Genomic DNA, 23,180 nt, shown 5'->3' with positions numbered 1-23,180 from the left:
AGCCAACAAGCCAAAAACTAATTGGGCCTGGTGACTAGCCACCGTTCACTACCTTCCCCTTCTGTGGAAAACTTGAGGCAGATTAGCAGGGCTGAGAGAGAGACCACTGGGACTACCTTTGTTTATGGAGGTATCTATGTGCTGGTAGAGGAATTTAGTTGACAACGCTGTCAATCTTGCGCATTTCACAAGCATTGCAGATAAGAAAATATTAGGCCAGATCCATTGCAGCCAATGGAGTTTAGCCAATGTACCCTCATGTCATCTGGGCAGGTGGCTCAAAGGTGATGATCCACACTAAGTCTGACAGCCAAGTAAGAACCCCCATTCTGATCTTTCACCCTGGGCAGAATGCTGGGACAATGGAGAGACAGCATGTTCAGCCTGAGGAGAGACAGCATCTTGCTTCATTCAGCAGGGACTTCTCTGGCCCACAGGGACTGGCATTGGCAGGCTGCCCAGGAAGAGCTGACTCAGTCCTCCTGAGTCACCAAATAGAAACTACGAGCAAGAGGCTTTGTAGGCTTTAACGTGAGCCAAAAGGAAAGGGATTCATTGACGTGCATATGGACCCAGGAGCTAGATATGGGGAATTATGAAATTCACAGCTGTTCGGGGGGGAGTGGGGGGGAAGAGAAGGTTGATTTTTAAAATAGAAAAACAATATTCACTAGTAACCTTAATGTCCGCTGTTCTCTAGGAAACACTTCCTCCAAAAACAAGTGGCCCATATGCTTCCATCTGAGCCTGCAGCAGACAAGTGGTGAAGTCCTTTCCAGAATAAAAGCTGTACCACCTTAAGAGCTTATGATAAATGGCACAATATTAAATGCTATTTGTCTGAGGCAATGTAATTAAGCCAATTAGTCCGATTCATTCATTTTAAAATGTAAGTTGTTCACTGGCATTATATCTTCTAGTTTAAAGCACAGCTTCAAAGCTATTCTAATCTAGTGATGTAACTCAGTTTAACCCTTTGTGCAGACACATCACAAGGGGAGTGCCAATGCACTTTGTACTGGCATTTAGCATCATCACACAATCCAAGCTCTGGGCACCATTGATTGAAGGCCTCTATAGAGTGAGTTACCAAACAGTAGCAAAGACAAGTTCTTGCTGAAGGAATAACAGTTTTGTTAATATAGCTTCGGCAAAACTATGCATGTGGAACTCATGCTCCACCTTACCGTAGCGCCTACATCTTTTGCCTTCTCAATACACTCCATCGCCAACATATGATCGAGGCCAGGATCCAAACCTATTTCACTGATAACCATAATACCAGCAGCTTCTACACTAAATAACAAAAAATACAGTATTGTCAGAATATTGCATAATATTCCTGAAGTCTAACTTGACAAGCGATAGCCCCATGATATCCATTGTCAGCCATGGACAAACGAGAAACGCTAGGACACATTCTGTGCTGAGCCTGGGAAATAGGGGCATAACTCTTTAACCCAGTGGTCTCCAACTTTTTTATGCAGGATATACCCTGCCCCTTCTCCGAAGCCCCACCCCTTTCCTGAGGCCCCACCCTGCTCACACCATTCCCCCCCCCCCCCCTCAATCACTCACTCTCCCTCACTTTCATCAGGCTGGGGCAGGAGGTTGGGGCGTGGAAGGAGGTGCTGGTTCTGGGCTGGAGCCCCAGGGATTCGGAGTGTGGGAGGGGGCTCTGGGCTAAGCCTGGGGCAGGGGTGCAGGCATGAGGGGTGCAAGCTCTGGGAGAGAGTTTGGGTGCAGGAGGGGGCTCCGGACTGGGGCAGAGAATTGGGGTGTAGGAGGAGGTGAGGGGTGTGGGCTCTGGGAGGGGGCTCCGGGCTGGGGCAGCGGAGCCGGGGAGGGGAGGTGCAGGCTACAGCCAGGAGGTGTTAACCACAGGCGGCTTCCGGCCAGCAGCGCAGCGGGGCTCAGGCGGACAGTGTGTCTGCCATGGCCCCACACTGCTCCCAGAAGTGGCTGGCTGCTGGCATGTCTCTGCAGCCCCTGGAGGGGAGGAGGGCAGCGGGTCTCCATGAGCTGCCCTCACCCACAAACGCCATCCCCGCCAGTTCCCGGCCAATGGGAGATGTGGGGACAGAGGCAGCGTGTGGAGCTACCTAACCCCACCCCAGGGGCCACAAAGACGAGCCAGCAGCCAGCCACTTCTGAGCCCCGCTGGACTTTTAGCGGCCCGAAGATTGTATCGACTGGCAGAGGCTCCAGGATCGACCAGTCGATCCCAATTGACGGGTTGGTAACCACTGCTTTAACCCATCTTTCAATGGAGGCTAAGTGCCTACATATCTGAGAATCTGGGTCTTAGTCTCTTTGATTCAGTTCCATCTGTAGAATGTGGATAATAGCGCGTCAGGAGACACAGAGCATAAATACATTAACTGTTGTGAGGAATTTTAATAGTACGGAAATGGGGCCATGTAGGTACCCAAGAAAGAAGTCACATCTCATTACTGATCTTTTGACCTACCTTTCCTGGAGTTCTTTCATAGCTGGTGTTAGGTAGCTGGCTGTCACTAAGTTTACTTTGCTGTCAATGCACTTCTTAGCGACTAAAGGATGTGCTGAGTAAGGCAGCAAGCTAGCAAAAGAAAAATTGAATGTCAAAATCTGACTAGTTGGTGTTTTCATTGGAAGACAATTTGCAAAAAGTTTATTTCCATCTAGATAAGGTCTATTAACACAAGGGGCCTCCATCATTGATCTAAATGCAGTTTTTACACTGATTCAAGTGGGTGTGAATTCCTACCAAGTGGAATGGCACTGTTTTACACCCACTCTGCACTGCTGCAAGTGACTGTACAAAATGCAGGGCAGTGGAGGAGTGAGTTCAAATTCTCTCAACCCTTTGCAGGCCCCAGCTTTCAGTGTCACCTTTGTGAAAACACAACCAGGCCCTCATTTCCCAGTTCCACATTCTACACTGGTGCATTAAATATTTTACAGGTTCAAAGTAGAATGCTGTCTTGGAAGAAGCTTTCATTAAAAGTCCTGCTGAACCATCCCTGGAAGGGCACAGGCTGCCTGAAAAGGAGATATCACCCAGGACAAGTTCAGTGAGGGGGACTCAACAGCAAGCACTATAAAGCAGTTTCCATCCCTACTTTAATGCTAGTTTTAATGCTCAGAAAGAAAACCTTTTACTCTTCAAACATGACAGTAATGACCAAATTTTCCAAATTTGGCCTCTGTACATGTGCATGCAATTTAGCAAGCACTAATGACTGTATGTGTTTACTGAGCAACGTAACTAGCACATACAGGTGATGGCTTTGTGGGTGAATTCTGTCCCCCAAGTAGGCACAAATGTTTGTGCAATTAACACTGCATGCCGACGAAGGAGCTGAACAGAGAGCCATTTGAAAATCTTGCCTCTTTAACAAAGAAGAGAGAACACTGCATTAGATACAGTCCTGGTGCTCTTGTTTGCAGAGAGACAGGGACGTGGCTAGTCACTATCTGCCCCCCAACATATCTCATCTCCACCCCTTCCCTGAGTGCTGTGAGTGGGGGGAGGAGGACTATGCTAGTTTTACATCACCCAGTGATTCCCTGTACCTTGGTGGAATCCCCAGGTAGCTATTTAAAGGCAGCTACACAGGTGACTTGTGCCACTGAAGAAATGTAAAGGAGCCATAGCAAATCTCAGGATCAAGCCCTCTGTGTTTTAATCAGCATTCTGACCTGATCACAAGGTCGTGTGTCTTCACCAAGGAGGACAGTTTATCCTCGCACTTAATGATGTCCACATGAACAGAAGTAACATTGTTGTATTTCTTGGTCAGCTGGCCAAGTTGCTCCTTCATGATGGATGCTGTTTAAAAAGTATGAATGTCAACTGCTACACAAGTGAAATTGATTCTTACTTCCCTCCCAACCCCACTCCACAAAGTATCAAGGTAAAAACACCAACTGCACCCTCCATCCTGGTTCAAACTAGCAGAATAACCTAGTCATCATGCATCAAACTCCATTCACTGGCACTTGTCGCGTGGGTTCCTTCGCAAATACACAACTACACTCCACATCCATCTTTCTTAAGTAAGCAGTTGCACAGAAAGTAGAAAGCAAAAGAAGGAGCACACTTGAAAGATAAAACAGGTGTAAGTGTCTCATGTCTTGACTTTTTTCTTCACTTTCTAGTGCGTTGCTCATATCAAACTACAGCAGCTGTGACCTAAGGGATCCACAGGAGATAGTTACCCAGAGAAACAGTGATCCACTAAGGGAAACTGCAGAACGAGAACAGGAAATGAACAGCATTTCTGAGAACTCTGTTTTATTCCTTCCTGTTCTTTTTATTTATTTTGACACCCTTCTCTTCCTAGCAGCCTTAGTTGCTGTCTCGAGTACGACCAAGCAGGTTGTTGTAGGAATCAGGAGAGACAGGTGGTCTCTTCCTGAGCCCTCGTGGGGCACCAACATTAGCCAATAATGAGGTGCTCCATGTGAAGTGAAAACGGCTACCCTTCCTCCCAACCTCAAAGCACACCTCCTCAATGTCTCTAGTCAGTCAGTGACATTGTAGGCTCCAATCACACAAAACATGGTTAATAACTGCAGCTGTTAACAGCGTTTTGTCCTCACCAGCAGCCTAGACTAGCACAAGTTTATCTTACAGTCAGCAATTCCGCACACTACCTTGGCACAGCATCTGAAATTGTGCCTGCAACACTGGTTTGGCCAGCCCTCCTTTGTCCCAACTCTGTGCAGCAGGACATCCTCGAGTGCACTGCCTCCCATGCATCCTCCAGGCACTCTGTCCTCTGCTTAGGCATTATGGAATAGCTGCCCACATTTGCCAAGGATGCACCGATCCAAACACCATTAGGAAGTGTGGTGGATGCAGGACACAGAAACATGGTTGTGTTGGGTTAAAAAAAAAAAAAAAGCTGCTGTGTGGACACAACTCAATGGGTTTTTTGATAGCTGGGTCAGATGGGAGTGACAGGTTGCAAAACAAAACACAGTTGTAGTTATAGTGTAGACAGGGCACGAAACCAACTCCCAAGCACGCCCCATGATATCTAATCTAGTCACTTATGTAGAACTGATGGAGGAGCGAGTAGATTCAAATGGAGATTAAGATATGGTTCCATGAGGAGGGCTGGAGCCTCAATATATATACCACTCACACAGTCTCTTAATATTTTTACTAGGAAAAAAAAGGCAATTAGAAAAATTAGAAATTTTTAAAAATTTCTAAAGTGAGTGGACTGCTGATAAAGGGACAGATCTGATTCCCTTCATCATTAGAAATGTGCTGGAACTGGATCCAAAAGATGATCCATTAGACAAAAATGCTTAAGGAATTCTTGCACAGAATGTAAGGAAAAGCCACATGGGGAGGGAGAACTACAATGGGGATACTCAGGACTGAGAAAATCTTGGTCACAATTCACAAGAGAGACACTGATGGGATCTCAGAAAGTATATTTCAGCTGGAATATTAATTATAGAATCATAGAATATCGGGGTTGGAAGGGACCTCAGAAGGTCATCTAGTCCAACCCCCTGCTCAAAGCAGGACCAATCCCCAGACAGATTTTTGCACCAGCTCCCTAAATGGCCCCCTCAAGGATTGAACTCACAACCCTGGGTTTAGCAGGTCAATGCTAAAACCACTGAGCTATCCTTCCCATGCAATAGGACAAGAGCTGGGAGGAATAGAATAAAAGGGTATTGCCAGAAAATATACCAGCAGCTAGCTACGCTATGACCAGCCAAAACTACCACGAACTCATGCAGGCAAATGGTACCTGTTCTGAGATAAAGAGTCAGTGGAGAAACTGTTGGGGAAAAAAAATCAAGAGGATCAAACACAGAAAAGCCTGAAAGAAGAGGATCTAGATGGATGAAGCATTCTGCTCTGCCACTCCCAACACAATCTCGCATACAGCACCTAGAACTATGCGAACTCTGGACAGTGATTTATCTTGTCAATTTAGTGGACAACACTAGAAAACTAGTCTTAAATGTTGTGATATAGGGCCAGTTACACAACCCTTAGCCATGTGGAGTAGTCCTATGGCCATCAACAGGTTCACAGGCCTGAAAAGTAAACTGAAACACCGGGAACTGGGTTCAGGGGTCTGTTTCTCCTGCAACAGCTGATGGGATCAGAGAGCTGTAATCATTGCAATGCTTTAGGCATCCACGATCTCATCAGCTTGCAGGAGAAACTCTGTATCCATAGGCTGCTAAGAAAGAAAATGTTATTTGAAAGAGGTTTTTATTTGTAGGTTTAGGTCTACACATACTAGACAAAGTAGGAATTTAAATGGGTGGAGTTTATTTTAATTAATAAAATGAAGGGTCCTGGCACCAAAGAGTTTACTGTATGAAACAGAATGGAAAAGCAGCATGGTCTAGCGGGTAGGGGTGCTGGACTGGGAGTCAGGAGGTGCAAGTTTATTCCTGACTTTGCTACTTACCTGCTGTGTAATAGTAAACTAGTTACTTCACCTCTCCATGCATGTGTTTCACCTTCCACCCTTTATCTGTAGTCTATTTAAACTGCAAGCTCTTAGGAGCAAGGCCTGTCTGTTACTGTGTATTTGCACAATGCCTACTGCAATAGAGTCTCCAACTCAGCTGGGTTCTCTACATGCTACTGTAATTCAACCACCACTGCCACAGCAAAGGGCGACAAACAAGGTGGGATAGGTCGCACAGGTGGGCAAAGAAAGATCATGAGAGATGCTTGTTATAGACACGCACCTCATTAGCTCTTCTTAAGAGGGACTTAACTATAATTTTTTAAGTGAACTAATTCCAAGAGAACCCATTCCCTAATGGAGCAGACTTTAATGAGTTTTTATTAAGTCAGAAATCTCCTTCCCCTGGTGGTGACTGGAAGGTTATTTTGGACATGACTGACAGCAAACACACTTGGCCAAACTTCCTCCCACTTTCCCCCTGATGTCTGTGCATACACCTGCCTGCTGCCTATTTGGTTTCAGCTTTGCTATCATTGTTGCTGATTAAACACATTCTTGTAGAGAAGGGGAAAGGTAGTTCATGCGAGCCTCCACCCCAGTGAAGCACATAAAAAAGTGGTGTCATCATGCTTTGGCATGACAGAAAGTGCAGCTGACTGTCAAGCAAAGAATGAAACTGACTATGCACGAAATACTGGCAGATGCAGGAATTAAGCTGAAAAGAAAAATAGTCTCTGCAGTCTCTTCCTAGGCACTACTTGTAACAAGAAGTAGGTAAAATATTTTCAGATAGCAATGTGATTTTCAAGTTGGTCTCTCTTTAAGGTGTTCTTAAAGCTACAGAATAATTTTTTGAATGAGGTGCACAATAGTTACAAATGTAGAATATATCTTCAGATTTCCCATAGCACACTTCATATGCTTTTAAATAAAAGTTTTTAGCATGCTGCTATGCTGGTACAAAAAAGCATTATTTCAATACACACTATACATACTTGAAGCTTAATACAGTTCTTTAATACTTGAAAGCAAGCAAGGCCTTACGTACCTGCGGTGATTTCTACATTGGGATCTCTAGTGAGGTATTCTATCACAGGGCCAGAAACATAGCCAGATCCAAGTAACAAGACCCTCTTCTTATCCCTGGTTAGTGACCGCGAGTATTCCCTAGAGGGGTTATAGTCAAAATTAAAACATACGGGAAACTGCTGAAGCTAATGTCAAGTCAGTATGTTTTCGTAAGTTTACAAACCAAGAGCTCATTTCAGGAAGAAGTTTAAAATCTGCGGCCTGATTATCTAACCAAAGTACGTCACTTCCCTAAGCTTTTTCAAAATTTCTATTGCACAACGCCAACTTCAGGGAAAGTGAACTAAGAAGTCTAAATCCAGCCTCAAAAAGGGTCACACCACTCGATACCTGTTCCATTGTTCCTCCAGCAGCTACTGCAGCTGCGACTTCATTCTTCCTCAGAAGTCACTGAATTTTCCTCAACAGCCAAACTAGTCCAACCTCAGATTGTGAATTTGGTAGAGGCCTGCCATGAAAAACGTGTCTCAGACCATGAAATCTGGTCTCCCCCCCATTAAATCTGATCTTTTGTGTGCTTTTATCCTATACTATACAAAATTCACTGGGGAGACGAGCATTTCCCAAATTGGACATCCTGACCCAAAAGGGAGATGCAGGGGGTCACAAGGTTATTTTAGGGGGGTTGCGGTATTCTGTGCTGCCTTCAGAGTTGGACAGCCAGAGAGCAGCAGTAAGCTACCTAGCTCTGAAGGTAGTACCCGGCCAGCAGCAGTGCAAAAGTAAGGGTGGCATTGCCGCCCTTACTTCTGCCTTCAGAGTTGGGCTCCCGGCCAACAGCTGCTGCTCTCCAGCTATCCAGCTCTGAAGGCAGCGCTGCCACCAGCAGCAGTGCAGAAGTTGCAGTAGAAGTACTGCAAACCCTCCTCCCATCCCCCTCCCCCCCCCACACACACACACATTAACCTTGCGATCCTCCCCCCCGCCACAGATCCTTTTTGGGTCAGGACCCCTACAATTTACAACACTGACATTTCAGATTTAAATAGCTGAAATCATGAAATTTACAATTTTTAAAATCCTATGACCATGAAATTGACTAAAATGGACCTTGAATTTGGTAGGGCCCTACTCATAGGCCCAAAGACTTTAAGGCCAGCAAGGATCATCATGATCATCGAATACAAACTTTTGAACATTGCAAGAGAACCTCACCCATCCAGTCCTGCAATAGGCCCACAACTTCTGTCTGAGTTACAGAAGTTCTCAAATCTAACTTGAAGTCTTCAAATCAAAAAAGAATCCATCATTTACTCTACTTCAAAAAACAACCTGACCACTTCTGGGCTAGTGATCGGATTGTATCATCTTGGACTAACATTGCAAGGTTCCAGATTGTGCCTAGCTCCCTCCATCATCTGTGACCTCTAAGCTGAGAGACCAACTTTGGACAGATTATACCAGAGTCACTTCAGGGCATCGTGGGAACCTATATAGACAGATAGCATCTACATAATAAAACCTGCTTGTACACATGGTCCCAGATTTGACAACAGTCCCAGCATTACTTCATGAACCACCAACACCCGCTAAATATCACTTTGTAGATCTTTTGGCGTGGTAGGACAAAGAATCTTTCCTCCAATAGCCCCATCATCAGTTCGGATGCAAGATCCTCCTCACTAAGGATACTATTCTCAGACCCAGAGAGAAAGAGTGATGACTTCTTCACACATTCCATGCCTACACCAGATGTGTACATACAGACAGACATATGAAGAGGGGTAAAGTAGATTGCACCACCAGTGCCGGAACAGAGGAAAGACTCCTTGCAGAAGAAATGGCTTTTGCAGTATCAAGCTTCTAAACACACTGATCTCTAGCTCGAGCTGTCCAATGGCAAGAGTTTGACCAAAACTGGGATTGGCTGATCCCTGCCTGTATTTGTGCTTGTCTGTTACAAGCTACTAAGATATTTTTGGTACATCAATAATTGCAGCAAAGCTTTTATATTCCAGAAAAGAACATGTGAACTATTGCCCATCATGAACATACATGTGAGTGGTTCAATTAAGTAATCTTTGTACAGCACTTTGGACATTTAGGTTAGTTAAAGAGATGTGTCATTTGCAGCTGTGCAAGAGGAACAGATAACCAGCATAAGCTATGCAGTGGTGAAAAGATTATAGAGAAGGGTATAATAAGCCATCAAACTTCTCTCCTCTCCTCATATTTTAAACAGTAAGTTCACTTGCATTAGTTCCAAAGAAATCCAAAGGGAAGGCATCAGAGAAAAGGCTCTGGCCACCCTTCTTTTAGGCACAATACACTGTTTTGCGGAAAGATCAAAAAAATCTACACACAAGTTGACCCTTTACCAAAGGGATTTTCAGCTTCTTAACCTCTTGCATGGTCTAGTGTGAGCTAAGAAGGGTGCCAGAAGACAGGCCACAATGCTGCGCCAGGAATAAGAAGGTATGTTAGTGAAGACAATCGGCTAAGATCTATCCATCACAACAGCATATGCTGTAAGCTGTGGTCTTCCAGAAGCAAATGACTTGCTCCACTACCAAAGAAAAAGGTGCAATAATACCTGTAAATAATTCCTCTTCTTCATTTAAAACAGAATTTTCCTAATATCCTCAGAGGGATTCACTATTAATTATCTGGACCCATTATATTTAAAAATTTTTGCAACCCAGATGTTAAGTAAATGAGGAAAATGACATATTACATTGTTTTTAAGGTACATTCATGGACCTAGTGCTTAAATCCATGTTTATTTCCTTTGTGTTTTTCCTATTTTCTTTAAAATTACATGTGCTCCAGCCATAACTAGCCAAAAAACCCACAAAGACAGAGTTAATCACTGCCATAACAACGCTACTCTGTAAAAAGCATAAAAATAAAACATGTGTTGGTTACTAGGAATAACTGAAGAGTCAGGGAGGGAAATTGTATGTTAAGTGAATGAAGCTAACCCCATCTGCTCCATTCATTTTTATCACTGCAAGATAAAAAAAGAGACATGACAAGGATAGAATGGTACCTCAGGTGATGGGCATAGTACAAGTCTAATGGAAAGTTAGAGGCCTTTATGCAGAATCCTGAATACACCCAATTACAGAAGAGTGCTGCACATCAGTGGGGCAAAGAGGAACACCTCTTCCTGAGGGCAAGAACTGCAAGTCTATAGTACTAAAACTGGAAGTCTGCAAAATTATATTACTGGTCCTCAGAACCCAACCACCCCTAAATAAGCTAGTGTTGCATGTTTGGAAGGTGCAAGGAGGGAATAATACAGTTAGCATGCAATTATTTTCCATCTGAGAAATCCAGATTACTAACATGGCACACATTTGTCACCTTGGCTGTTTCCTCAGGTTCAGCTTTAAATTAGTAATATATGCTAATGGGGTTAGACACAGTAGGGAGATTCAACCCAGGATACATTTAACCACATAAATTAACACAGCTGAATTTCACCAACAGTTAGTTAAATGAAAAAAAAAAAAGGTAGAAGGCAAGCATGGTTATTTAAAACCCAAGTCACAGAATCAAGACAATGAGAAACTTAAACCACACTATACATTACCTGCTCTCCCTCAATTTCTGGATATATTTATACTTATCAGTCAATGAACCATTGGACGTAATCACTGCCTACAAAGTATATGAAACATAAAATTACTTTTCCTACATCTGAACTTTACATATCTAGGTCAGAAGAGGAATGGAAATAGCTTGAAAGACTTACATCTCGTACAACAGGTGAATAATTCTGGCTTTCGAGAGGCTGTGAGCCGTCAGATAACAGCTGTGGAGATGAAGGATTTCAGTCAGAGCATTTTATTTCCCACATATATTCAGAGAACTTTCAGAGATAAATCCTCTTTGGAAAAATTTCCTTCATTAAAAAAAGGAAACTGTTAAGGTTTTAAGGCATATTAAAATACATGCAGGAACTGCACATAAAAGAACCTTTGAAACCCTCCTGACCCATAGAATTAATTGTTTCAAGTGACTTTCATTCCCATTGACTTTCAATGAGACTTCGGCTCTTACATGCCAAAGTCACTTTTGAAAATGGGACTTTGGTGCCTTTGGAAATTTTACCTCACACATCGTGGAGCAATCATTTTTCAGACTGATTCAGTTATGTTCTACAGCAGATTTTTTTAAAATCTATATATGGCAGACCAGAAGAGCCACATAATACAATCAAAGTTTAAGTTCAAACTTTCACTCTGTCACTGAATACACGAGGCCTTACCATCTCTTCAATATAAGTTAAGAGCATGTCTCCAAAGTATTCTGTTGCTTCTATAGGAAGCTGGGCTGGTAAGTTGTCAATGGAACACATCAGAATCCCAGAGCCTTCCACACTGGAAGAGAAAACATGATGATTCCATGTCACATTTTCTTGGTCATATCTTTAGCGGTCATGTTTCAAAAGCATGACTCTTCATATAGTAGTCTGAGTAGAATATGATATTGAAACACAAAGTACAGTGCAAATTAAAGGTTCTCCCACCTGCCATGAATAATATGCTGGTCAGCATCATACATACAAAATGGACTGTCAATTGATGTACACTCGGTCATAAATTCTATGGATCCTCCAGTATCTGCTGAAATGTCACATATTGCCATAAGTCTAAAGTAATTAAATAAAAACAATGAACAAGAACATCCAAACACAAATAAGAATCGTTACAAAAGATCAGAAGATTGTTCTTTACAAGAGTTTCAACCAGACTTATCAGACACAGATAAGTAAGTTGGGGAAAAGTCAACATGTTTTTTCTAAAGGAAAATCATGCCTCACCAATTTACTAGAATGCTTGGAGTGGGTCAACAACTTTGTGGGATGATCCACTAGGTATAGTGTACTTGGACTTTCAGAAAGCCTTTGATGAGGTCCCTCACCAAAGGCTCGTAAGCAAACTAAGCAGTCATGGGATAAGAAGGAAGGCCCTCTCATGGTTCAGTAACTGGTTAAAAGATAAGAAACCAAAAGGTAGAAATAATGGTCAGTTTTCATGATAAAAAGAGGTAAATAACAGGATGCCCCAACTGTTCAACATATTCATAAGCTATCTGGGAAAGGAGGTGAACAGTCGGGTGGCAAAGTTTGCTGACAATACAAAATTACTCAAGATGGCAGTCTGCTTTGGACGTGGCAGAGTTCCAAAGGGATCTCACAAAACTAGGTGATTGGGCAACAAAATGGCAGATGAAATCAAATGTTGATAAGTGCAAAGTAATGCACATTGCAAAACAAATGCCAACTATACATACAAAATGATTTGATCTACATTAGCTGTTACTACTCAAGAAAGATCTTGGAGTCATTGAGGATAGTTAAGAACATAAGAACGGCCATACTGGGTCAGACCAAAGGTCCATCTAGCCCAGTATCCTGTCTTCTGACAGTGGCCAGTGCCAGGTGCCCCAGAGGGAATGAACAGAACAGGTAATCATCAAATGATCCATGCCCTGTCGCCCATTCCCCAGCTTCTGGCAAACAGAGGTTAGCGACCTCTCTGAAAACATCCACTCAACATGTAGCAGCAGCAGCTAAAGCTAACAAAATGATTTGGGGTATGAAACAGCTGCCATACATGGAGAAATTAAAACAGACAGACTATTCAGCTTAGAAAAGAGACTACTACAGGGAAATATGATAGAGGTCTATAAAATCATGAATGGTGTGAAGAAAGTGACTAGGAAATATTATTTACTCCTTCACATAACACAAGAACCAGGGTCACCTAATGAAATTAACAAACAGCAGGTTTAAAAGAAACAAAAGGAAGTACTACTTCACACAATGCACCAGGGTTGTTGTGAAGGCCAAAACTAACTGGATTCAAAATGAATTAGCTGAGTTCATGGGGGACAGGTTTATAAGTGGCTATTAGCCAAAATGATCAGGGATGCAATCCCACACTCTGGGTGTCTTCAGCCTCTAACTGCTAAAAGCTGGGAGTGGAAGCACCTGGCATTGGCCACTGTCAGAAGACAGGATACTGGGCTAAGTGGACCATTGGCCTCACCCAGTATGGCTGTTCTTATGTCCAGAAAGGAACCACTTGTAACGGACATGGGGCAGGTATTTTCTGTAATTAATAAAATAATCTATTGAAAGACACTTATGTTACCAGGAATTGCAGTAACAGACTATTTCTATAATGATTTGGTTATAGATATCTTTTTTTAAAATCAATAAAATTAGTAGATAAGTTAAAGACATCTCTTTAACTATCAATTACATAAACCAGACACCATAAAAAGGAGACCATGATCAATAGTTTATTTTCTTTGCCTCTTCTGTGAGCACAGGTAGTATATAAAGAGATTCCTACTATTATAGATGTATGTTGTAATGGACAAAATTATGTCATTGATAAGGGAGGCCCTTAAATACTCAGTAATTGACAAAAATGGACAAGAAACGTGGTACAGCAGATGTTTTCAATAATCAATGTATCAGCAAAATATTAAAGTATGGATTAACATCTAAGACTTAAGAGCTAGTTGTGCTTACTGATTTATCATTACTAGGACAATATGTTACAATTATCATTGGTTTATTGATTCATAAATAAGGTCAAGTATGAAAAAAGATTTTTCTTTGTTCTAAACAGTATGTTAGAGGTGAGTTTTAGGGAGTTAGTCACAAGTGAACTCAGGTAGGGGGCCACACTTCACCAGTCTCAAATTTGCAATGTAGGTTCTCTTTTCTGTATAGCATTCTATTAGTTAAGACAACATGAAATACTTAACTCAGCTGAAGTATTTGATTTATTAAATCTGCACACACAACATCTGTCACATTTGTTCTCTCATCCTTTCCCCAGAGACAGAAATATGTGCAGGGTTAACTTAATTTACAAATCTGCCATTTGTCAATAGTACAAATGAATGACATTTCTAAGTGGGATGTACAAATTCCAAAAGGTAACAAAGGAATAGAGAAGCATGTGGGAAAAGAAAGCAGGATGGGTTGGGTGTTCTGCTCCTAAGTTTCTCTCATATACTGTCAATGTATTTATTAGATGCTTTGCTGAAACCACTGAGCCTTATTACTTAATTAGAATGCTAGAGAATAATTCTTACTCTCAAACAAAGGTGCCTTACTTGTGTGGTAATTCTGGACAACCCTCAGTTGCAGCAGCAGAAGGTTTAACCGGAGCCAACAACTTTTTTGCATCGTATCGATTCAACAAGCGAGGGGTGTGTTGCTCCCAGTATATTCCATTAATCAAACAAGTAGTGTACGGTGCAATCTGCAAAGAAAGTCACAAATTCTAGAATCTCTCACATGGATGTTATTGATAGTCAAGAGAACTTGCATTTGATCTAGCCTTTTAGACAAGTGATACCCTAACTACAGAGAACGTGGAACAATACTTGGAAAACCTTGTACTGAGAGAACAGCAGCAATACTCACATCAGTATTAAAACGAGAAGTGTAGAGTTCTGGATGTTTGTCGTATTCCTCCGGATCATACACCCCATCGGTCTTCCTTACAAGATGATGGTGACGACTTAACACTGTCCCATATACTTTCCTAAGGTCTGCAATAAAGAGGAGAAAGTCAGTTATTTAAGAAGCAATACCGTTGGGCAGAGATTCTAAAGCTCATCACACTTGTGCCTTAGCATTACCTCCAGATTTGGAAACCTCCCTCAGTTCATGTGCCTCCACATACTCACAGGGGAGTTCATTGAACACTTCTTGGGCACCCTGCAGATAAAAATATGACCCAGAATCATGTGGACATCAACGAAGAGTACAGGATGTTGAAAAATTGCAGAAAGAAAATTGTTAAATTTTGCACTCACAGAATGTTCACAAGGGCTCATTTTCAATGGGTCTTGCCAGATTATATTGTCTCTATAGAGATACATAATAATCCACATGTGCCAAGTACCTACCTGAAATGGAATGCTGCCTGAACTCTGGTCCACTGTGTAACACGAGCAAGTGTTCATTTTAGTTTAGTGAACTAAAAACAAAAAGTCACCAGATAGGTCTTCAGAGCATTGTTAACTGGAGTTAGAACGCGAGTATTACCCCTAATTCGACTCCCAGCCACACACACCTATCTCTAGCTTGAGTTAAGTGGTTCTTTTCACTCTAGCTAGCTAGCCTGTTGGGAGTGGGACAGCAGAGGAGGGGGTCTGTTGACGTTCCAGTGCTGCTGAAGCTTGAGCTAGTAAGGCAATGAGGATGCAACAGCTTGAGTTATAAGTCAGCAGCAGCTACCCCAATCGCTCTGTAAAACTCAAATGTTATTTTGAAGCATGTTTGCTCTCAGCTCCAGGGTCCCTACTCTGGCTGATAATCTGCACCGAAGCCTGTGCCACCACCGCTACACTCCTATCGGTACCCATGCTAGCTAGATTAAAGTGAATACAGATGTTCTTCAGCTAAACCAACGAAACTTTATGCAAATCGCCCCCACTGTTGAAAGTCTTTTTCATAAGGTTCTTTACCATCCATATAAACCTTTCCACAAGTCCCTTTGATTGGTATTTTCATCACACAACACCTGCAAGGATAAGGCTTTTTCCTGTAGCCATATGGTAAGGTCTGAGGCCTTTGTCTGCAGTCATATTAGGAGAGCAGCAGCCATGAGCTAAGAAGCAGACAGTGTCATCCTCACATTCCATCTAAATGCCATTAAACCAGTGCAATATCGGTTTGTTAAGAAGGCTCCTGTCCTAACAGGACCCACCACCATCAGATAAAGAAACAAATCTTAAGATGGTTAAAGAAAACTTCGTTTGATGCCATTCTGTCTGGCAAGAAACCACATATCAAGTTGTGGATGTGAAATCCCTACTTCTTTATTGTTTTGTCTTTATGGTTCCCCACTTTGCCAGTGTTTATCTGTACGGTCTCTTTCTCGCGCTTTGATTGTTTCGGTCTGTTACAGAATTAATTTTGCTAGGTGTAAAAATCAATTAAGGTGGTGGGGTTGGTTAGAGAATTGTTTTACAAGGTTAGGATTGGTTAGAAAATGGTTTAGTAATATTTTAGTAAAATGATTGGTTAAGGTACAACTAAGCAGGACTCAAGTTTCACTATATAAATTAGGGTCCAAAAGGAAGTTCTTGGGAACCAACTCCAGGACACAGCCCCAAGATCAGAGCTGCCAGACCTCAACACTCTGCTAATGACACAGTGCAGAAGCTGGATCTCCCCAGATGACCTGATCCTGACTGGCCATCATGAAAAGTTCATCTGCCTTACTGGGAATGCTGAGCATTGTATGCTTAGTGTGTGCATTCTGTTTTGGTAATTAATAATAAACAGAGATTAAGTAGGATACTACTGTGTAAGGCTCTTTCACGGGTAAAAGACCCTACAAACCTGCAGAGTATAAGGTTATGCCCTGAGCCCACGGAAGGGTAAGAGTAGGTGCCTAAATTAACAGGGTTATGTCTGAATCCTAGGAACAGGGTAAGGGTGGGTACCCTAGAGTGTGACGGTAACAGAATTTTGTGCAGGTAACATATCAAGCCTAATTTACACTCAATCTATGGCAAATGGCCTAAAATCCACATTGGAAAGTTACAGCCCCTTATTGCTAAAGACTTCATCTGGACTTCCACATCTGGAAAAGATTACCTTCATGCCAGCTACCACTATTAGTACTGTGAAGTGTGCAAATTTCTGGATCAGAGAATAATCTGTGATATTTAAAAAACCCTTTAATTACCAGGTAAATAAATCAGTGCCTACATTCTCCTAAAGGCCTTTATGGAACTGGGTGAGATCTCAGCAGCTCTGCCTGCTGGCATGGCTTGTACTGAAGCATGAAAAGCAGTTTCCTACTGCATTAGTAATGTCGTGATTGATCCACGGCCAATACAGTACATCCCATGCTAATTGTTTGCACTTCTCAATTCCTAAGTGACCCTTATGGATCTTCTGTAGCATTTCTTTCTGGAGGCTCATTGGTATTACAATGTTGCTGCCCTTGAAAAATCACCCTATGTCTGCAGTTCCAAGTCTTATACTTGTACAGCAACTGCTTTTTCTTCAGGCCACCCTTTAATTATTACTTCTTTAAGGATCCCCAGTGATTCATCTTTCTCTATTTGCCCTCTTATTTGTTGCAGGTTCTAGTTAGCTATGGGAATGGACTTTACAATCAGAACTAGGCTTGCATCTTTATCTCAAAGGTCTTCTTTGGTTTCATAGTGGCAGTCATTCTAGAAAGTGCATCTGTAGTAAACATGAATTTACCAGACACGTAGGTCACAACCAAAAATCAAACTTTTGCAGCTTTATCATTAGTCTTTGAACCCAAAAGGTACAGTCATTTAGTGGTTTGCCAAAAGATGCTATCAGGGTCTTGTAGTCCATTTCAACAGCCGTTGTCTGATCATAAATATACGGATTCACTCTCTCAAGGAGAAACAGTATTCCTAAAAGCTTAGACTCAGAGTGTGTGTGTGTGTGTCTTAGTGTCTTATTTCCACATCAGTCAGTTATTTTGAATGTGTATGCCACTGGTTGCCAACAATCCTCATACTTCTGTAAAGTAACTGCACCTAACCCAGACTGACGCATCTGCTGAAGTTTTAACAGGCCTGCCTGGTGAGTAGAACTTCACCACTGGCTCTTGGATAAGTTGTTGTTGCAAACCTGCCAACAATTCCTCCTGTTCTGTACCACAGGACTATTCATTTTTATTTTCTAGGAGTTTCCTCAAAGCCACTGATTTTGTAAATAGATTAGATATGAATTTTCCAAGATTATTAACCATTCCCAGGAAACATTGGACATCTTTCTTTGATGGAGAACATGGCATCATTTCAATGGCTTGAAATCGTCCTCTTATCAGGTTTTACATCTTTGTTGGAAAGATCTCCAGCAAAAAAGTCAGTTCTGTAACCTCTAAAACACATTTCTCCCTATTTAGTTTCAAGTTTGCAGCTCTAGTTGCATCCAAGACTTCCCAAAGTCTACAATCATGTTTCTCTTTAGCTGAGCCCCAGATGATGTCATTCATTGAAGTGTCAACACCATTAATAAGTTCACAGATCACATGCATGGTTTTGTGGTACACTTCTTGTGCTGAAGTTATGCCAAAGGGTAAGCATAAGAATTTGTCTTCCAAATTGGGTAGTAGATGTGCATAGTTGAGAGATTTTTTTCAGTGAATTTTAGCTGCCAAATTGCTGAGAATGCATCCAATTTACTGAAATATTGTGCATTCGCAAACTGAACCACAATATCTTCTCTGATTGGCAGTGTGAAATATTGTCTTTTTATAGCTTTATTGAGGTCTCTCTGATCTAAGCACATGCATAGATGGCCATTATTTATCACCACAACGACTAGGGAGCTCACCCTTTCCATTGGCTCCTCAATTTTTTGTATTGCTTGCATTGCTTCCATCCCTGTGAGCTCAACCTTGAGTTTATCGTGGAATGCAAATGGCACCTTTCTAAAAGGGTGGACAACTGGAGGGACGCGCCTGACTGTTTATGTGGATTGTATGTTCACCATACAAGTAATGCAACCCTTGAAACCGATCAGGATATTCCCCAATGAGTGCCTCATAGCCAGGCTCAGTATGATGAAATGGGTGCTTTCACTACACCAGATTTAGCCGTGGCTACCTATGTAAAATACAAAATTGGGGTCATCTCCTTTGGCACTACAACAAGCAAGAACCTGTACGTGAGGCTTTTCTAGTTGATGCTAGCAATGCACCTTCAATAGTATATTTGTTCCAGAATAACCAGTTACCTAAACTATGACCAAAAAAAGAAAATGGAAGTCTTAGTTTCAGCCTCTCATAATTTTGTTCAGACTGAATATTAACCTGAGCTCCTGTGTCTCATTTGAGTGCAGTAATTGTTTCATTCACTTTCATAGGCAGTATCCAGTCCCTCTCATCAGGTTTGCTAGATCCCAGCAGGTTCTCCTCAGCCAGATTGTCTTCAGTTGAATGCATTTGACGTTCCTGCATTTTGGATCAGCAGCAATTTGCAAAATGCTTTTTGCCCACGTTTATGAGAGTTTCCCAAAAGCAAAAGCACAGCATGGGGCCATACTGTGATCCACACATTACACATTCCTCCCTTCTGCAGTGGTTTTCATAGCAAGTGGTTCCACTTTTTGATTTAGCCTTGTCTGGCTATATTGGGGGGGTTGGGGGGGGGGGGCAAATTTCCTATCCTAAAGTGGCACTTCCAAAGTGCTAAACTGAGGAAAGAAGAGTCAAAGTCATTTATCGAATTATGGACATTGATTCAGAGATATTTTCATAACTAAACCTGTTTCCTCTGTATGATCTTGCAGTGAAGTTATAGTCTGAAGTTTATGACCAAAGCCACTGACAGACTACTACGTACACACACTCTAATTCCCTCTGGGACACCCGCTCCCTGATCATACATGTCAATTTGATGCTTGCCAATAGGCTTACTCCCACTCCAAACCTCACTCTCTCCCATAGACCTCAAAAACTCCATTGCATCAGTATGGCTCCTCTAACTACTCCTGAGGGCATTCTGTACCAAATATTAAAAATTCTCATCATAGTATTTCAAAATTCTGCAAGTTTTATTTGTCAATAAATAAATGCATAGGCTCCAGCATGGTAGTGGGGAGCACAGGCCACTGGCTGCATGAAGGTGGGAGATCACCCTGCAGGCTCCCCACCCTGAGGACACAAACTCAGTGGTGAGGTTGCACCTCACCTTGACACAGCACAAGGCCTGGGCCTGTCCCAGAAACACCCTGGGGCCCTGCCCCTCTGCACCAGGCACACCAGGTGTGGGGCAGGCAGGCTCAACCAGGCAGGCTCAACCAGGCAGGCTCCAAGTGTGGAGGGGCTCAGTGTGGGGGGGATCTAGGTGTGGGGTGAGAGGATTCTGTGTAGGACAATCTGGATACAGGCAGCTCAGTGGAGGGGGGTGTAGGTATAGGGGGATCTGGATGCACAGAGGCTCGCTGCGGGGGTTCCAGGTGCAGGGGCAATGGGACCCTGAAGGGGCTTCCAGGTGAAAGTGGTTGGGACTCAGCGGAGAGGTCTCAATGCAGCTCACTGGGGTCAATAGCCTGGAGGTCTGGATGTGGGGGCTCAGAGAGGTACAGGGGGTGGGGCTCATCAGGGTGGGGGTTTGAGTGCAGGGAGCTCAGTGGTGGGGTGGTCTGGGTTCAGGGGTGGGGGTATCTGTGTGCAGGGGGCTCCAGATGCAGGGGTTGAGGTTCAATGGGGTGGAGTTCAGGGGGGTTATGGGTGAGGCTTGGCAAAGGTATCTGGGTATGGGAGGTCCGGATGCACGGGGGTTGGGCGAATGGGGGAGCAGCTCCCCATACAGTGACACCCCCCCCCCCCCTGCAGCAGAGGAGGATGCTGAGCTTCCTGCAGCTGGGGGAGGTTTCTAGGGGTGGGTCTGACAGCCCCAGCCACTCCTTGCAGGGGAAGAGGATGTCCCATCCTCTCCTGCCTCCAACCCAGACAAGACTAGCAGCTGATCCCGGCTCAGGGTAGGAGCCACTGGCAGGGGTATCCCCAGCCTTGCGGTGATTTGCCTCTCCGCTGGCTGCTCTGGGTGCCTGAAATGATGTACCTGCGCAGCTAGGGAGTGGTGCGTGACTGCTCTTGCAGCTTCCCTTTGCTTCCATCAGAAAGTCCTTTTTCTGTGGGGAAGCAAAAAAATCTGCAGAGGACATGAATTCTGTGCATGCACAGTGGTGCAAAATTCTCCCAGGAGTATCTAACCAGCAGAGGATTCTCTTCTGTGCATGAATACCCACAGCTTCCAGACAACGATGGGGGGACGGGGGGGGGGAGGGAATGGAGAGAAATACCTTAGACTGCATCTAGGTTTAGCTGGGAAGAGGTGCAGGTATCAAAGCCTTTCTGGATTGGGGAAGAAGAAGACCAAGACCAAGACGGCATGCAGCTAGGAAGGGCCTGTGCTGGTTAGTGAACCAGGGGAGTAGCAGGTGACTGGAAAAGAGTCTGCTCTAGGGACACATGTTGTCAGCATCTAATCCTCTTCCAGAGCCTCCTATTTTTCCTGAATAGCAGCAGCTCTTCTTTTGACACTTCTTCCTATGGCAGGTGGGACAACGGATATTCCCCTCTGGCTCTTCCTGGGTTTCATGGAGAATTGCCTGCAGGATTATGGTGCCTCTGAGGCTTGGTTGACCCCAGAAAAGAGTTTCACTGCTGATTCTGGGCTGACATTTCACTTTAGCACATCTTCATTGGCTTCTCCTGACAGACCATCAACCATGTTCCACATCAGTCGCTCACTGCAGCCAACAGCAGGCTAGTAGTCTCTTGCCTAAGGATGTATGCTAAAGGGGTGTGTGAATGTAATGGAGACTGCACCCTGCAACCACCAAGCCCAAAAAGGCAAAGAGCTTCTGCAGATGACTGCATCTCAGGGGTAGTGGAGAGTAACCCATCCATTGGATCAACCATCCATCCTTTAGGTAGAGACCAACATCAAGTCTTACACCCACATAAATAATGCAGAAGACTAACCTTCTTTGAGGAATAATGTATACAGACAGATAAAGCAAACAGAAATCCTCTCCCATAGTCATCCTTATCCATTCTATAGCATTTAAGGGGGTGAGGAGCAGCTTTCATTGACAGTGCATCCTCGTTTTTATGATTCATGACTAGTAATCAGTATCATAGCTCCTCTACAGGCACAAGTCTAGGGTAACTAGGAATTCGTACCACATCGTGGCAAAAAAACCTAGAAGCAAGAGTACTGTGCAAATTAATTCTATCATAAAACTGTGTACAGTGAGTCTACAAGATGCAGAAATAGGACTTTGGTAAAAAGACACATCAAAAATGAGAATTGCATTGGTGGGGGAAGGACTTCTTACCTTAGAAACATTACCAGTGCCTGTAAACACAAATGTTAAGGGTCCAATCGACTTTGGCATCAAACCCAGAGAGATTTCATAGCCAGCATCCCGCACTGCCTGCACAGCCTGGCTGCTGTTCCTGTAGTTATGAGCCATACCAATGTGCTGAAACCAGACACAAAGGGTTCTCGTCAATATGTTTGTCCAGATCCAATGATATTTCTTTTTACTAAAATGTTTAAGTGATATTATGTAAAAATCTTACCATGAAAGGAGTGTGATGACCTAGGGCAAGAAATCGTAATCCCATTCCATGTAAAATATTGATCATTCCTATTTCAGAATTATACAGTTAATATAATTAAGAATGGACATACAGGATCTACAGTGACTGATACCAAAGATCTTCCTGGACTCAAGATAAAACACAGGTTCAGTAGCAGACTTGGATCTCAGTCCTCCATTTGGCATCCTTCAAACATGCCAATGTTTTAGGGGTTTTTTGTTTGTTTGTTTTTTTTGGAGAGAGGGACCACCATGTTGGGAGTGGAGGAGGAGGGAAGAGAGACAAGCCCACACCACTAAATTCAACTGAAGAGTAGTGAGCTTTTTGGAGATACAGTGGAAAAACAATAAATACTTTAATACAAAGCTATCAGGACCATGTCTCAAAAAGAAGGCTGATTAGTATGTGTTGTAGCTTCACCATGCACTTTGGCTCACAGGGAAGGTGATAGACATTTCTTTCTAGAGCACACATTCTGTAGGTCTAGGGTCACTGATTCTCCTTCCAGTGAGGTTGAGTATCTACTCTCCTGGCAAGAGAAATACTGGTTCTG

The 23,180-nt window shown here is 43.1% G+C and overlaps 1 protein-coding gene across 6 annotated transcripts in view; it reads right to left on the bottom strand.

The window, feature by feature from the left end:
• Nucleotides 1–23,180, bottom strand: part of AASS (aminoadipate-semialdehyde synthase) — a 53,694-nt gene that overhangs the window by 20,566 nt on the left and 9,948 nt on the right. For 3 of the 6 annotated variants that reach the window (XM_065556043.1, XM_065556040.1, XM_065556045.1), the window contains 14 exons: nt 22,607–22,674; nt 22,360–22,506; nt 15,144–15,222; nt 14,926–15,053; nt 14,613–14,761; nt 12,004–12,126; nt 11,743–11,854; nt 11,227–11,286; nt 11,065–11,132; nt 7,489–7,607; nt 5,760–5,789; nt 3,685–3,814; nt 2,471–2,581; nt 1,188–1,296 (listed from right to left, as the gene is read on the bottom strand). In XM_065556043.1, coding sequence (XP_065412115.1) covers nt 1,188–1,296; nt 2,471–2,581; nt 3,685–3,814; nt 5,760–5,789; nt 7,489–7,607; nt 11,065–11,132; nt 11,227–11,286; nt 11,743–11,854; nt 12,004–12,126; nt 14,613–14,761; nt 14,926–15,053; nt 15,144–15,222; nt 22,360–22,506; nt 22,607–22,674 — 1,433 coding nt within the window. The remainder of the gene's footprint in view (nt 1–1,187; nt 1,297–2,470; nt 2,582–3,684; nt 3,815–5,759; nt 5,790–7,488; nt 7,608–11,064; nt 11,133–11,226; nt 11,287–11,742; nt 11,855–12,003; nt 12,127–14,612; nt 14,762–14,925; nt 15,054–15,143; nt 15,223–22,359; nt 22,507–22,606; nt 22,675–23,180) is intronic. The other 3 variants (XM_065556048.1, XM_065556055.1, XM_065556057.1) reach the window with 1 other exon arrangement.

The sequence above is a fragment of the Chrysemys picta genome, chromosome 1 (genome assembly GCF_011386835.1).
Source record: "Chrysemys picta bellii isolate R12L10 chromosome 1, ASM1138683v2, whole genome shotgun sequence".
Lineage (NCBI taxonomy): Eukaryota > Metazoa > Chordata > Testudines > Emydidae > Chrysemys > Chrysemys picta.
The sequence above is the reverse complement of the archived record's forward strand: the minus strand, read 5'-3'. Positions and strand labels throughout refer to the sequence as shown.